The 15,139-nt window shown below is 47.6% G+C and overlaps 1 protein-coding gene across 1 annotated transcript in view; it reads left to right on the top strand.

The window, feature by feature from the left end:
• Window positions 1-15,139, top strand: part of LOC308467619 (inositol polyphosphate 5-phosphatase OCRL-like) — a gene marked incomplete at both ends in the record, with an annotated part of 181,993 nt that overhangs the window by 140,138 nt on the left and 26,716 nt on the right. The window contains 4 exon segments of the mRNA XM_080989359.1: window positions 10,148-10,330; window positions 11,078-11,198; window positions 11,310-11,560; window positions 12,999-13,052. Coding sequence (XP_080845485.1) covers window positions 10,148-10,330; window positions 11,078-11,198; window positions 11,310-11,560; window positions 12,999-13,052 — 609 coding nt within the window.

Here is a 15,139-nt window from a genome sequence, read left to right on the forward strand (position 1 = left end):
CTCTCTCTCTCTGCCATTTTTCTTTCGAAGAAGAAGCATCTAAAGATGCTCTCTTGGCTCTCAGCCAAGAGAGGAGGAAAGGACTATCTTGCTATAAGATAGATTCTGAATGTATGTAACCTTTTTAAGCCTGTCTGCCTTCTGGGATCATATTGTGAACAGAACGTGAGTAAACTCTTTTATGCTTTTATAAACACTGTGTCGTGTCTTGTATTTTAAGAGGGAACAAAAGGGGAAATTACCAGAGTAATTATTATAGAGGTTCTAGCGAACCTGTGCACACGTTACCGTTGCGAACTTAAAGGGGGAATGTTTATTAACTCTGCTGATATTTTGGAAACTTGTTAGCACAAGTTGGATTAGGATATAATCTCACAATATATCCTCTCCTGCACCCCTGAACATTCCCACACAAATGCCATGGCATCTCAATGGGGCTCCCTTGCCAATTGATGGTAGAGCAAGCCATTGGACAGGCCATCATGCATGAGGATGGTTTTTCAAATGGATTTGAATCACACTTGGACTTTTTTCTAATTCAAGATAGTGCCTCACGGAAGCAGGGAGCTTTGCAGAGTCCTTTGGAGACTGTGGAAAAGATTGTGCAAGAGAGAGGCTTGGCACCAGAAGAAATTCAGAACTTGCTGAACATCGCACTCAGTGCCAAGCTTGGTAAAGAAAACATGTTTTGGCTTCTCTTTCCCCTTGGCAGCAAAGTATGTCAAAGGAGCTGCATTGCCCTGCCTTCTCCCTTAACAAGAACCGGGGCTGCTTCGAGCTTGTGAGAAATTATCAAGAGTGAAGATCTTAAGCATGTTAAGCAGTGTCTTTCAATGTCTTGCAGGCACAGTGATAAGCACTAGGCTACTGAAGACTCTGATTCCCATTTCCGTAATAACTGAGGATTCTCTTCTTTCAGCTGTGTCTTGGCTCTGTGCTCACAAGTGTTCTAGTGACTTTCAGGTAACTTGGAAAGCATGGTAATGATGTCTTGGTTCTGAAGAATGATATTTCCCCCAGTCTGACTTAGTTATCCTGGTGATGATTCAGCTAGATGTTGTACACGCTGACCATATTCCAGAAGGGGTTTGTTGTCTTGGCCTTGCTTTGGCTTACTGATATCTGTCTTCTCCCTATAGGTGCTCATTCTAAAATGGATAATTGTAACGTTTGAATTCATTGATCAGAAGGAAAATATGCATGCTCTCTATGGTTTCTTCTTCCGCTTCTTACAATGTGAGAAATTGGTAAGATAAAAAGGAATGTGTTATTTTGAAGGAACTCGCTTTTATTCTGACACAGCATGTTCAGGCAGGCAGGCAGGCAGGCAGGCAGGCAGCTATCCGATGTCGATCCCGCCCGTTCCTCCCTCCACCCCCCTCAAAGACAGCCGCACAGGCAGCTATCCGATGGAGGGAGGGGGGAAAATCCTGTTCTGCATAGCTATCAATTCGGGTGTGATAGTCTTATGTTTGCATACTTATGGGAAAATAAAACTAATTTATTTTAGAGCTTGTATTTGTGTGTATTCATGGTATCATTTGTAGACCCAGTAGATGGCAGTGTGGTGTGGAGAGTGTTTTTGGCAGCTCGTGAAACGCTGACCATTCAAAGGCACTATAAGCAAGATATATATCCACATTGTCCTAGCTACGTTTTCCCATAAAAGTATACACTCGAATACATTTGTATCAAATACATTTGGAACAAGTGATTGTTACATTTAAGGAACATTCTCTAGGCAATGAGATTGGGGGGAAATACAAAAACCCATTTCGATACATTTAGAAAAGTACAGCATTTTGAGGAAAAATACATTTGAGTGGAAAAATACATTCATATCCATTCTTAAAGTCAATGAGAAAGATACAGCAAAAAGGATACAATTCGATACAACGAAAAAGGATCCATTCCCCAAGGCACAGTTGACCTTCTTGTAGGGTGTTAAGGCAGAATACGATCTATTTGATATTGGTAGGGTCCTTCTCCTTCATTCCCCTCTCTGACCCTGACTCTCTTACGACACAGGGACCATCCCAGAGTGTGGGCACAACTTCTGCCAGTCCGGCCTGATCCAGTGCAGCGGGGCAAAAAGGAGGCTGGCTTCCTGTCCTCAAGGCTGAGTTGGAGTCCAGAGAAGGAGCCTCATCCGCAATCGGCAATTGGCTACCTTTGTCAAAGTAGCCAAGACTCTCAGTCTTCAAGAGGGAAAGGAGGAGTCTGTGAGAAGCACCAGGAGCCCCTGAAACTCTTTTGCAAGGAGGATGAAGCCCCCATCTGTGTGGTTTGGGGCAGATCCAAGAAGCACAAACACCACGAGGTGATTCCTCTGGAAGAGGCTGTCGAGGAATAAAAGATACCTTGAGGGGGAGAAATAGCTGTGTTTTCTTCTTGGCAGGTGATCTTCTTAATTCTCAGATCCAAAGTAGGCATGGTATTCATTGGTGGTTGTTTATTACCTTAGAAGCAGCCAAGGGGAAGCCTGAGGGCTGCTGGGATGCCTGGGAGGAGGGAGTCAAAGTCTTTCTCTCTACCAGGGGGGCCAAGGGATCTTCCCTTGAAATACAGCAGCTTCAAAGATTTGGGTTGGGACCATGGCAGGGAGAGAAAGGGTTAACCTCATCCACATCCCCCAGCAAGGTTGCTTTGTACATATTTAGAACACTACAAATGTGAATTGCACATGTCTCCTTTGGCTAGCAGGATGCCTCCTCAATACCCTGCAAAGCAGATAGCAGCAAGGGGTCAGCTGCAAGGGGGTGGGGACTGGGGGCCAGTGTTATAAGGAAAAAACGGCTCCTTTTCCCTTCTGGGGTACCTCACAGCCCATATAGAGTCCTTTTGTAGCTTCTCTATCGGTAGGAGAAAATAACAGAGGCCAAACAGAGAATATTGAGAAGCAAAGCAGCTAGTAAGCCAGATCTTTATTAACTGTTGCAACAGGGTGCTCACCCCACCCCATGCAGGAGGGAGGAGGAGACCCCAAACCAAGTCCTTATATAGACATTTGAAATTGCCCACCTGGAGCCCAAGACCACCCCTCCATACATCATACATACATCACAGAAGGGGTGGCCTACAACAGACTCCTGTCTGGCAGGAAACCTGTTGATGGGTTTACCTGGCTGTTGATGGGTTTACCTGGATATTCTTTTGTGATGAGAACTACTTACGGTATTTATGTATGTGTTCTGTACTTTTCCCCCCCTCCAGTAAATTACTTTGCTATTACAGCAAGGCCACTGGACCCAAGAAGCCAGTATAATATTCATCTCCTCTCTTTGTGTCTCAATCAAAGCTGAGTTTTCCCTTTTCTTGTCAGGGAGAGATCTGTCGCCGCCTGGAGATTCGGAGGAAAGAGAGAGGGGAAATTCTGGCCTATCAAGCAGACCTGGACAAGGAAAGCAAAGACCTCCTTGGAAGTGTCACTCTTGTTACTTGTGAGGGAACAAGCACTTCAAGAAGCAAGTCCGGACTGAGGAGGGATGGGGAAATCTGCCCATTTCAACTTCTCCCCATTTCTCCTTTTCCCATATCGGTTTGCTATTTATTTATTATTCTGAAAATGAATCAAATGCTAGTGTGGCTACCTTCTTGTATAAATATGTTGATACGTGCTTTACCCTCATAAATACATTTTTTGTGAACATTACCTGGCTGGGTCAACCTTGAAAAAGTCAGAGGTGTGAATTTCAAAAGATTGCTGTTTTGGTCTCCATATTTTTCCAAGAATTGCGAATTAGGTAAGTTCACCTTTGAATGCAGCTAAATGGAGTTTATTTCCCATTGTTGTTTATTATGTGAAAAGTAGTCAAGGAGAAGCCTGAGGACTTGTAAGCTGAGAGGGTGGAAGCAGTTCAATTCAAATCCTAATTCTCTTGCTGATGTTTTGAAGGCTGACCATCTTCCTCACTCAGACCTCCTCAGAAACGGAGAGGCTGAAGACTGTGGAGAAGTTCAGACAACTGCGCCAGTTCCTGGAAGAAGAAGAAGAAAAGTGCCTGCTGAATCATGTGGAAGAGGTGGAGAAGGAGATTGCAGGGAGAAGGGATGAGCAGCTGGCCAGACTCTGCAGGAAACTCTCCTCTCTTGAGAGGATCATCCAGGTGATGGAGGAAAAGGGTCAGCAGCCAGCGAGTGAACTGCTGCAGGTAAGACGGCTCCAGGAAAAGGCTGCCTCCCATCCTTTCTGTGCCCCTTTCATGTACGCAAGGAGTGTAGGGGCTCAGTTGACGGAGCCTCGAGTCAGCTTTGTAATGGACAGGAACACCCCAGAGACCTGGGATGCTGAACTCACCTGAATGCCCACTAGAGATTCTTCAGTCCTCTTGATGGAAGGGGAGGGGATTTTCTGCTCCTTGCTGATGATTTGCCTCCAAATGCCTTCCCGCTGGGCAATGCTGCCTTCCTGCCCTGCCCTGGGCTTCGCCAAGGATGCAGTCAGGCCTCCTTCTGACATGAGCCAGTCTCTTGACCAAGCTTCTCTTCCCGTTCCCTCCACAACTTCTGGGTGGATCCCCTTCCCCATAGATCCTGATCGGCCCCAAATGGTGCTCGGTCACAGTGACCAAAGAGCAAGACAGAGGGACTCATCCAGACTGCGCCACCTTCTCCACTCACAATCCCATATGGCCAGACGTACAAGTGCTTCTGAACGCCCTCTTTAATGAGGCTGGGAAGGCTGACATACTGGCAAAGGCAGGAGAAGCCCTATTACAGAATGATTGCCAGATGTCCCTGTCTCCTGGGGACAGTCCCCGGATTTACAAATCTGTCCCCAACAAAATCCGTCCCCGGAATGTCCCCGGATTTCATATAAGGCTCCCAGATTTATATTTTAAGTGTTGTAGATTTATTAGTAGGGAAGGAATGTTGCGTGATTAGTTCAACGGCAGAAGACAAATCATATGGGGACTTCCAGAGAGGCAAAATGGCGGGTGCCACGGCAATGAGCAGCTCCTGAAGCCAGCCAGAGCCAAGTGCACTACCAGGCTGGCTCCGGGCTGCTGAGACTGCCGCTACCGCTGCCACTGCCGAGGTGGAACCAGGGATGCCCGGCGCATCAACTGGGGCTCTTTCTTACTCCAGCCTTGGCGTGCAGATCCCGGGTTCAGCCCCAGATCTCTGGAGCGGAAAGGCTCTTGGGCATGAATATGAAAGGCAGCACCTGTTAGAATAGGTCATACTGAGCCAGTACAGATGAATGTGACTATTGGTTTGCTTCCTCGGCATCCCAGAACTGTGAAGGTTGCCTCAACTGTTGAGCAACACAGCTAAGGAAGAAGGAGTGGAGTGTCTCCGGGGGGAGCATAGCTCCCATTCCCTTCCAAACACACAGACAGGACAGTGTGGTGACACCCAGGGAATAGTTGCAGCAGCCGGATGGCTGGCAGAAACACACACCATTGCACTCTTTTTGAATGGGGTTCAATCTGAATCAGCCAGTTAGTGAACTTGGTGCTCCTGTGCAACAAAGCCACTACAAAATTGCTCTTCCCCGCACACTTCCAGGTCCCTCCAGCTGGGCTTTTTGAGTGTGATGGGTTTTTCTCACTCCAGAGCAGTTTGTGTTTAAGCTGCAGGTCACCAGGAAAGCAAGGGAGACTAAAAAAATTGCATTTGTTAATATAATAAGGTTTTAATAACTCTAATAATGACTAACTGTGTGGAAATGACTGGAAAAAGAAAAAAAGGAAAATCAAGGCTTTTGACTCTTGGTTTCCTGTAAGAATGAAGGGAAGCTTTGCTTCTGCACATGACTGTGGCATGATGGGAAGTTTTGCTTCTAAGCTTTTCTTCTGCACATGCTGCACAAACTGTTCTAATACTAAGACATTCCCTCATCACCCTAGAATGTTCAGTTCATATTGAGTTCATGAAAACATTCTACCCTGACCTGTTCTTAATTCATAGTTGACCACATCTACGGAACGCGATTGTTATGTTCTTTCATGTCATGCAAAATCAATCATTAGTAATAGTTTAAGTCTTGATAATCAATCACTAGTTATAATTTAATTAGGAGGTTTCATGCCTGTCTAGTTCTGTGCTCCCTTTCCCAACCTTTAATCTATTGGTGATTAATGTAATATGTAACCTTTGCTTTGTACTTGTGTTAACCAATCAGCAATAAGCACATATGTGGCAAATGCTGTAATATTCAATAAAAGGGACTCTCCGAGACTTGCTCGAGAGATGCCTCCCGTATGACACCTTGCCATTTGTCTGTTGCTTATTTCAACCCAACAGAAGAAGATCAAAAGACTCGCCTGGACTAGAAGAGACATCTCATTAACAACTGTAGAAATGCCAAAGAACTTTGGATATCTGCTTGGGAAGTTTCTGATGCAGTATTAATTTAACAAGGAGCCAGGAGTGAAACCAAAAGTAGACTGACCAGCTAGCTGAATCCAATTATATTGCTATGGGGTGGGGGGAAACCTCTAACATTTTACTTTTCGATACTTGTATTTCCAGGGTGAATTGAATGGGGGGGGGGTTGGAGGAGAGGCAATAAGAAGAGCTAACTTGTCCGTGGCTAGGGGGCGCAATCTGGACGGTTCTGCCGGGGCGCAAGATCACCTAACTACTGCTCTGCGCCTCTGGACCAGGGGTGGATGGTGCTCATTGGGACTGGGAGGGTGGAAGGCAAGGAGGCCAGCAGTAGGTGGAGCCAGAGCCAAGGAGTGGCAGAGCAAATGCGTTCTGTATCTGAGATGGAGTGGGAAGGGGCTGGCAGCCACCACAGCCATCCCTTGTCTGCCCTCATGGAGCGGCCAGAATCCACTGGGCAAATGCTCATCTTGCCAGAGTCTGGGTCTTCTGCTGTTGCTCTCTCAGAAACCGTGCCCAGGTCGGATGTTTCATTTTTCATAGCTGCTTCATCCCTGAGGAAGTTGGAGGTGATGCAACTCCTGCATCTCTGACGTGGGAACGTCTGGAGGTATTTCAAATTCCCCCCTTCTCCCTTGGCTCCCTGGAAAGAAGGCATCTTGACATTTTGAGCGCATTTCACAGGCCAGGAGCCAAGCACCCCTTCCTGAGGGGGAGAAGAGGCCCAGAAAAGATGAGCCCTTCCCAGCCCAAAGGCGTTCCCCTGAGATTCAGCTTCCAGGCTATGGCTAACCAGGTTAGGAGCAGGAATATTGGGAGCGGGAAGGAACTGATGTCATCTGCCAGAGCAGCTGGCTAATTGAAGGGAATGAGGTGATAACAAGGCTTTCAAATCTGAACTCTTGTTTGCGGCTGATTAGGATAGAGGGAGGTGGAGAATAAGGGCAATCGGAAGCAGACTCAGCGTAGTTGGTTCCTTCTCTTTGTTCGGGTTCCTATGTCACACCAGCAGTTTAAATGGCAACACTCCTTTGCAAGATTGTCCGCCTTTTTAATTGTTGTTATGGAAAATCAATAACGTGATAAGTTGCCCCTGCCAAAGGATTGCATGACATCTGGCTGAAGACTTTTTGTGCTAAAAGTTGAAGCTATGCTGTGGTGTGTGGGTGTGGGTGTGTGTGTCCGTCTGTCCATGTGGCCGCTGTGTATTCAACATTCCACCCCCTCCAAAGAATCCTAAGAACCTTAGTTTTCCTTTCACAGTGCTACGATTCCCAGCACCCTTAACAAACCATTGTTCCAAGGACTTTTTGGGTGTGGGTGGGAGAAGATGTGCTTTACGTGTGCGGTGTGCAGGCATCTCCAAGCACATGTGTGTGGGGATTCAAGACTAACTCTTATGCTTTTCTTCCTTAGACCAGCTTGACGTTGAATGAGAGGTTCTCTGGGTTGAGACCAGCTTGACGTTGAACGAGAGGTTCTCTGGGTTGAGGAACACACGCCATTTCACAGCGAAGCAGAACACTGGCCGAATGGTCACTCTGCCATTGCATTTGGTGAAATCAGACTGGATTTGCAAAGGAGCTTTCCCCTGAAGCCAGTTGGTTGCCTGCCTGTGGCTGGCTGGTGGCTTGGCACCACCAAAACACAAAGAGACAGCCCCATGCAACCTCACACCCAAAGATTTCTGCCCATGCTTCAGACATGCAGCCCTAAGAGCAGCTCTGACTCCCACTCTAGGCCCCTCTGCCCCAGTCTTCCTCCCGATGTAGGCTACAGGATCTGGGAAGTCTGATCCAGCTTTGAGGTGTGGTTCCATATGGCCGTTAGTACTGTTGTGTTTTTGCCCCCTTTTGCCTGGAAAAGCACTTTGGCAGATTCCATTGGAGGATTTGGGTGTGACAAGCTGTAGCAGCGCACTAAATAAAACAACTTTGAGAAGCTGAAATATGGGGCTGTTTTCTTTTCTAATAAAAATATTCACTGTGCAGTTCACAGGCACAAAACACAATGTTGATATTGTCCAGGAAATGGGTTTTCAGTTGGAGGGCATGGGTTGCGTGAGAGCATGTTGTGCGGGATAACCAGTCTCATATAACCAACATGCTTCAGTCTAATTAGTGCATGAAGGGTTAACATCATAGAGTAAGCTGTCTCTTCCCCTTACCTTGGGAGTGAGTTCTGATCTATTCTGGTATTCACTTCTTCAGCGTTTAATGTACTGTAGGTTTTTCCTGATTTTATGGTTTTATCTTTCTGTAAACGGCTTTGATGTTTCTTACCATCTGGTGTGTATAAATTTTATGAAATAAATCAATAATTTTGAATAAATAAATAAATAGGAAGATGTAAAACCACAACCTCCGAAATGAAAGCTACTGTGCCTCCAGACAGAAGTTTTTGCCTGGAGGGGGGCCGTATTCTGCAAAGTGCTCTCGATGCAATAATAGTCCAGCTTTCTAATGGACTGTCCACGCAAACATCATTCTGCTTTCTCAGTTGCTCTGCAATGCTTCGCCAGGGTTACCACATCATGGCCAGCTGGGGGTGCGCTCCTGTGTAGTAGCTCAGCAAAAGCAGGACAAAATTCCTCTAGTATGGCTCACACTGAGGGCTGCTGAGAGTTGGGAGAGATCTCGGAGGCCAAAGAGTTTGCTTTTCTGCTCAGTACGGGGGATCTTGCCAGCTCTTCACCCCTGACTGGCCGAAGATGCCCATCTCTCATCCAGGCAGCTCCACAGCGTGCCTGGATGATGACTCAGGTGGAGCTGGACACACCATTCCTGAAGGATGCAATAATCTTGCAATTGTGGTGGACCAACTACATGTCATTTTGCTTTGCAAGTTGTTCTGTGATGCGTCCCCTGTGCTACTATATTATTATCAGCCAGAGAGGCCCTCTTGAGCTATAAAGTGCAACTTAAGTGGGACAAATCCCCCCCCCCCCCAATTACATTTAGATGGATTTAGGGGAGTGCAACTGGTTTGGTCACACTGGCGTGAAGCCTTGCGGGCCCCACAGGGGACACCACAACTATGATGTTGAATAGACGTTGAGAGGCGTGGGGCACTGAATTTTGGCATTGTACAGGGCTCCCCTGGAATTTGAGATGCCATGGTTCACCACTGAAGAACATTTGTGGTATGAAAAAGGTACCTGGTTTCAGCTGGAATTTAGGGGGAACTGATTGGAAGGTTCAGAATATGTCTGTCCCGAAACCTTTACAGGCACGAACAGTACTGAATACAGTCTTGCATATAACTTCCCTCCTACTGTCATGAATAGAAACAATCAGTTTTACAGAGGCTGTTAAGCTTGCTCTTTTTACCCCTTTACTAGACAGGCTGTATTTCTGTGCTGTTTTCAGAGTCGGGAATGCCCATTCCTTCATGGCCAGCATGGAAACACAGAAGGCTAGCCATTTAGGAGGTTTGCAAAGAGGACAAGGGTGTTACGGGGTAATCTTCTAGCAAACCAGCTTGGCACAGCAGATCTGAGAGGTGGTTTTCTGCTCCCGGAAAGCCCGCCTGGAAACCAGGTTGCCAGGTGAAGGAAGAATGGAGAGATCAACTAACTCACTTGCCTTCAAAGAATTTCTGGTTGCCTGTGGCTACTGGGATAGTGCTTAGATATCAGGCTGGCTGACACATCTTAAAAAATACAAGGAAAAAGCTTTTTTTCTTCCATTAGCAAAGCTCCTTTGGGGGCCAGAATAGCTAAGCTGAGGAAGAAGTGGCTGGTATTACTTGTTTGTTCTTGGTCCTGATCTTGCCTGCCCTTGCACACTCCTGTTGTCTTTGCATATTTAACCAGCACGTCTGTTCCGATTGGAGTCCTATTCCTGCAGTTCCACATCCTTCTCTTTGGCACTTTGGCATTAGGTTCCAGGAGCTGGACCTGAGCACAGAGGCTTTCTTCTACTTGGACTCAACAAAGGAGCAAGAGTGGCTGACAGCTGTGGAAAAGGCTTTGCGTTCCAAGTCCAAGTACAAGAAAGTAAGTCCAACCCCACCCATTTCTTCAGCAGCCAGACAGCTGTCAGGAGCTGGAGTGAGGAGGAGGAGGAGGAGGAGGAGGAGGAGGAGGAGGAGGTTAGCAAGAAAAAACACCTGGTGTCAGTGGGGTTTTATTCAAAAGAAGCCAACATTCTTTATTCAAAGAAACCCAAACCGTGCAGGCCTCGTGATGACAGAAACCTTTCCCAACAGGTCTTGCCCCAGTGAGGTAGTTGTGAAGGCTGAAGGTTGCTACCCTCCCACCACTCTCTGAAGTCTCCTCCTCCCCCTGGTCCTTCCCAAGCAACCTGAGACTCTGACACCTTGCCTGTCTTTGCTCCCTCCTCTTAATTTCTCTGTGTTCTGGGAGACCAGCAGGGAGGGGAGCTGATCGCAGCAGGATGGGGAGACCCCCTGGCTTCTTCAGCAGCCTGCCTGATCTCTGCCTCTTGACCCCCGCCTCCAGCCTCCACTTCTGCCTCGGATTCTGGGCTGCTGTTTGCCACAGAATCTTCCTGCCCTCCTGCCTCTTCAGTTTCCAACACCTCCTCTTGCTCACAGTCTGCTCCCTCTTCTCCCTCGGATGACTCAGCCTCGTCGTCCCCCCACCAGTTCCCTGGCTCTGAGCCTTCTTCCCTTGGGGGATCCCCAGTTGGTGCCACCTGCCACTCCTATCTGCATCCAGCCGGCCCAGGACAGCAAGCACTGAACAGAGCTGGTAGACATCCCAGTACCTTGCATCTTCTAGGTGCAGCTGGTGCGTCTAGTCGGAATGATGTTGCTCATCTTTGTCAGGAAGGACCAGCTCAGCCGCATCAAGGAAGTGATGAGGGAGACAGTGGGCACAGGCATCATGGGGAAGATGGGGAGTAGACCCTGACAGCGGAATTCCCTACGTCAATCTTTCTTTCTGTCTGTCTATCTGTTTTTCTAATCTCTGCCAACCAGTTCCCCCCTCTTTCCTGCTTGCTCTCTAACAGCCATCTTTGCTCCGCCCCTGCAGGGTAACAAGGGGTGTGTGGCCGCGAGGTTTGTCTGCAACAATACCAGCTTCTGCGTTGTCAATTCCCACCTTGCTGCCCACGTGGAAGACTTTGAGTGCCGAAACCAGGATTACAAGGATATCTGTGCCCAGATGAGCTTCCTGCCCCCTGACCAGGGTCTGCTGCAGCTGACAATCATGAAACACGAGTGCGTTTCGAGGGCTTGGAGGGAGAGAGCCTTGGCTGATGTAACTTGCTGGTCTCCGCTATCTGGAGAAGGAAATTGAGTCATGTTTCTGTAACTTTCCTGCCTGTGTGTAGCTCAGGGTAGGCAGCATTTGTTGTTGTTTAGTCGTTTAGTCGTGTCCGCCTCTTCGTGACCCCCTGGACCAGAGCACGCCAGGCCCTCCTGTCTTCCACTGCCTCCCGCAGTTTGGTCAAACTCATGCTGGTAGCTTCGAGAACACGGTCCCACCATCTCGTCCTCTGTCGTCCCCTTCTCCTTGTGCCCTCCATCTTTCCCAACACCAGAGTCTTTTCCAGGGAGTCTTCTCTTCTCATGAGGTGGCCAAAGTCTTGGAGCCTCAGCTTCACGATCTGTCCTTCCAGTGAGCACTCAGGGCTGATTTCCTTCAGAATGGAGAGGTTTGATCTTCTTGCAGTCTATGGGACTCTCAAGAGTCTCCTCCAGCACCAGAATTCAAAAGCATCCATTCTTCGGTGATCAGCCTTCTTTATGGCAGGCAGCATAGTGCTCTCCAAATGTTGATAGACCAAAATTCCCATAATTGCTAAGAACTGGCCTTGCTGACTGGGGCTCATGAGAGTTCCACTTCAGCAACACCAGGAGGGTGCAGTGTCGGCGATCCCTGCTGCTGCAGCTGCACCACTAAGGTTTCTACTAGAGCAGCCAGTAGAGAGCAACATAAACCGAGTGGCAGAGATGTACTAGATTAGATTATAGCAAATGTGGGCAACTTCTCCAGTGATCGGGGTGGGAGTTGCAGTTTGTTAAGGGCAGTAATGCAAAAGCAGAGCGGCCATTTTGCATGGAGAAGGTTCCCGGCTCAGTCACCAGTGTGTGCAGATAGGGCTGGGCATGATCTCTGCCTGAAAGCTGCTGCCAGTCCATGTAGTCCGTCCTGAGCTTGATGGGTCAATGGTCTGCCTCAATATAAGGTAGCTTCCTATGTTCCTGTGTAGTACAGCAGGGTTTGGAGGGCCACAAGCGCCCTGCCCATGAATTCAAGAACCAGGGGAAATTCTAAAAGTCTTTGCTGAAAGAACATCAAAGCAGGGGCCAGGTGAACCTCTTTGGGAGATTATTCTGAAAGGTCGGGTGCCATGACTGAAAAGGCCCTGCCATACTTGAAAGAGCAGGAGTTCCCTGGGAAAGGGCTGCCCCTGCTAAAGATTCGAGTCAGTGGAGAGGCAGTGCAAAAATAAGTGGGCCTTCTTCTGGTACCCTTTTCCCAAACCTTGAAACACTTTAAAGGCCAAATGGGATACTCTGAATTGGGCCTGGAAGCAGTTCAAGAGCCAGTCTAGTTCACAGAGCACTAGCCTAATATGATCATACTGCCCAATCCTAGTTATCAGTCTTACTACATATTGCAGGAAGTGGCAGCAGGCTGCCCCCGCCCCCGTGAGCTAGCCTGTAGCTGTGGTTTCTTTGCTTTTTTCCAGCATTGTCATCTGATCACTAAAAATGAGCTTCAGAGACTTGTGACCTACGGCCAGGTGAGAGACATCTTTGTGTTATATGTGGTGGTTTAGGATATTGCCCTGTTTATTTCCTTTGTCTGGGATACCCCAGCCTAGGCTAGAGAAACCACTTTCAGACAGTTAGGAGCAAAGAACATAGGATGACTGCGACTTCTACAAATGCTTTTTAAGGTTGCAGGTTTGTGCAACCTGAATTAGAAGCAAGTCCCAATTAAGTTGGAGGGTTGCTTTGGAATAAGTAGGACTGCTCTGCAATTTCCCAGTTAGAGGGCTTTCCTAGCTCAGCACACGCTCCAGATGTTGTTGGACTCCCATCAGCCCCAGCATAGCTGCTGTCCAGCAATATCTAAAGGTCTAAGGTTTCCTGCTCTAGGTTTTGCATCTGTCTGGAAAATCTGTGTTGCTCACATGTTCTTATCAGCAGAGACTTCCATTAAGTCCAATAAAATTGCTGATGCTTTTTGTTTTACATTTTTCTCTCCAAGGTTTGTGTGTTCATCATGTTGACGACCTTTCTCCCACTTGGCATAAGGATCATTGGTATTTTGTGTTGAAACAGAGGCCTGATTGCTGCACCTTATGGTGGATTTAAACTCTGTGAGCGTAGTCATGCCTTAGCCCTTTGAAAAGGATGCTGCAAGGAAGGCAAGGGGGGCAGCCTCAGACTTCCAACATATGCAAAATCATAATAAAACATTAAAAACTTCCCTAAAGGCTGTATAGTTACTTATCTCCTTGACATCTGATGGAAGGGTGTCCCACAGGGCAGGTGCCACTACTCAGAAGGCCCTCTGCCTGGTTCCCTGTAACTTCGCTTCTCACAGTGAGGAAACCGCCAGAAGGCCCTCGGTGCTGGACCCTGATGCCTGGGCTGAACAATGGGGATGGAGACACTCTTTCAGGGCTGAGGCCAATTAGGGCTTTAAAGGTTGGCGCCAACACCGAGAATTGTGCTCAGAAACGTCCTGGGAGCCAACGTAGGATGCAAAATAATAATAATAATAATAATAATAATAATAATAATAATATCTTTATTGTCATTGCCCCCTTCGGGGACAACGAAATTACTTGACTGCTCCATAAAAACACTAATTAAACAATACAGTATAATACAGCAAGGGAGATTAGATGACTTTCAAAGTCCGGGCTTCCCATTCAGGGCCGAGATCGCTCTGGAGAAGAAGCTGTTCTTAAGACGGCTCGTTCTTGTCTTCATCGTCCTGTATCTCCGTCCCGACGGCAAGAGCTCGAAGAGACAGTGACCAGGATGCGATGGATCTTTTACTATGTCCAGTGCCTTCCTATGGCACCTTGTGGCATAAATCTGCTCTAAGGTGGAGAGTGGGCAGCCAACAATGCTCTCTGCTGCCTTAACAACCCTGCACAACCCCATCCTGTCCTGGGTAGTACAGCTTCCGTACCACACACATAAGCCATAAGTAAGCACGCTCTCAATGGCACAGTGATAGAAGGCAAGCAGCAGTTTCTGCGGAAGATGGTTTTTCCTTAGTATTCTCAAAAAGTACAGTCTCTGCTGCGCCTTCTTCACAAGCCCCCTTGTGTTGACACTCCAGGACAGATCCTCTTGTAATTCAATGCCCCAAAATCTGAACGTTGTTACCCTCTCCACACAGACCCCATCAATCAAAAGTGGCTGGACCTTGCTCTTCTGTCTCCTGAAGTCCACCACAAGCTCCTTTGTCTTCCTTGTATTTATGAGCAAGTTGTTAGCTCTGCACCACTCTGTCAGCCGCTCCACCTCATCTCTATAATCCGTTTCACCCTCCCTTTCAGGGATGAGCCCAATCACGGTTGTGTCATCTGCAAATTTAACAACCCTGTTATTAGGGTGAGTAGCGACACAATCGTACGTGTAGAGAATATAAAGGAGCGGACTGAGTACGCATCCCTGTGGTGTTCCTGTGTTAGTCTTAAGCATATTAGAGGTATAAGGGCCCAACCGAACCCTCTGGGGGCGGTCTGACAAAAAGTCCAATATCCACCCACAAAGTGATAACGGAAGCCCCAGATCTGCCAGTTTAGACATCAGACGTTGTGGTAGAATGGTATTAAATGCCGAGCTGAAATCTTAAAAAAGCAGT

Source organism: Podarcis pityusensis, assembly GCF_964106645.2.
Source record: "Podarcis pityusensis genome assembly, chromosome: W".
Classification (NCBI taxonomy): Eukaryota; Metazoa; Chordata; class Lepidosauria; order Squamata; family Lacertidae; genus Podarcis; species Podarcis pityusensis.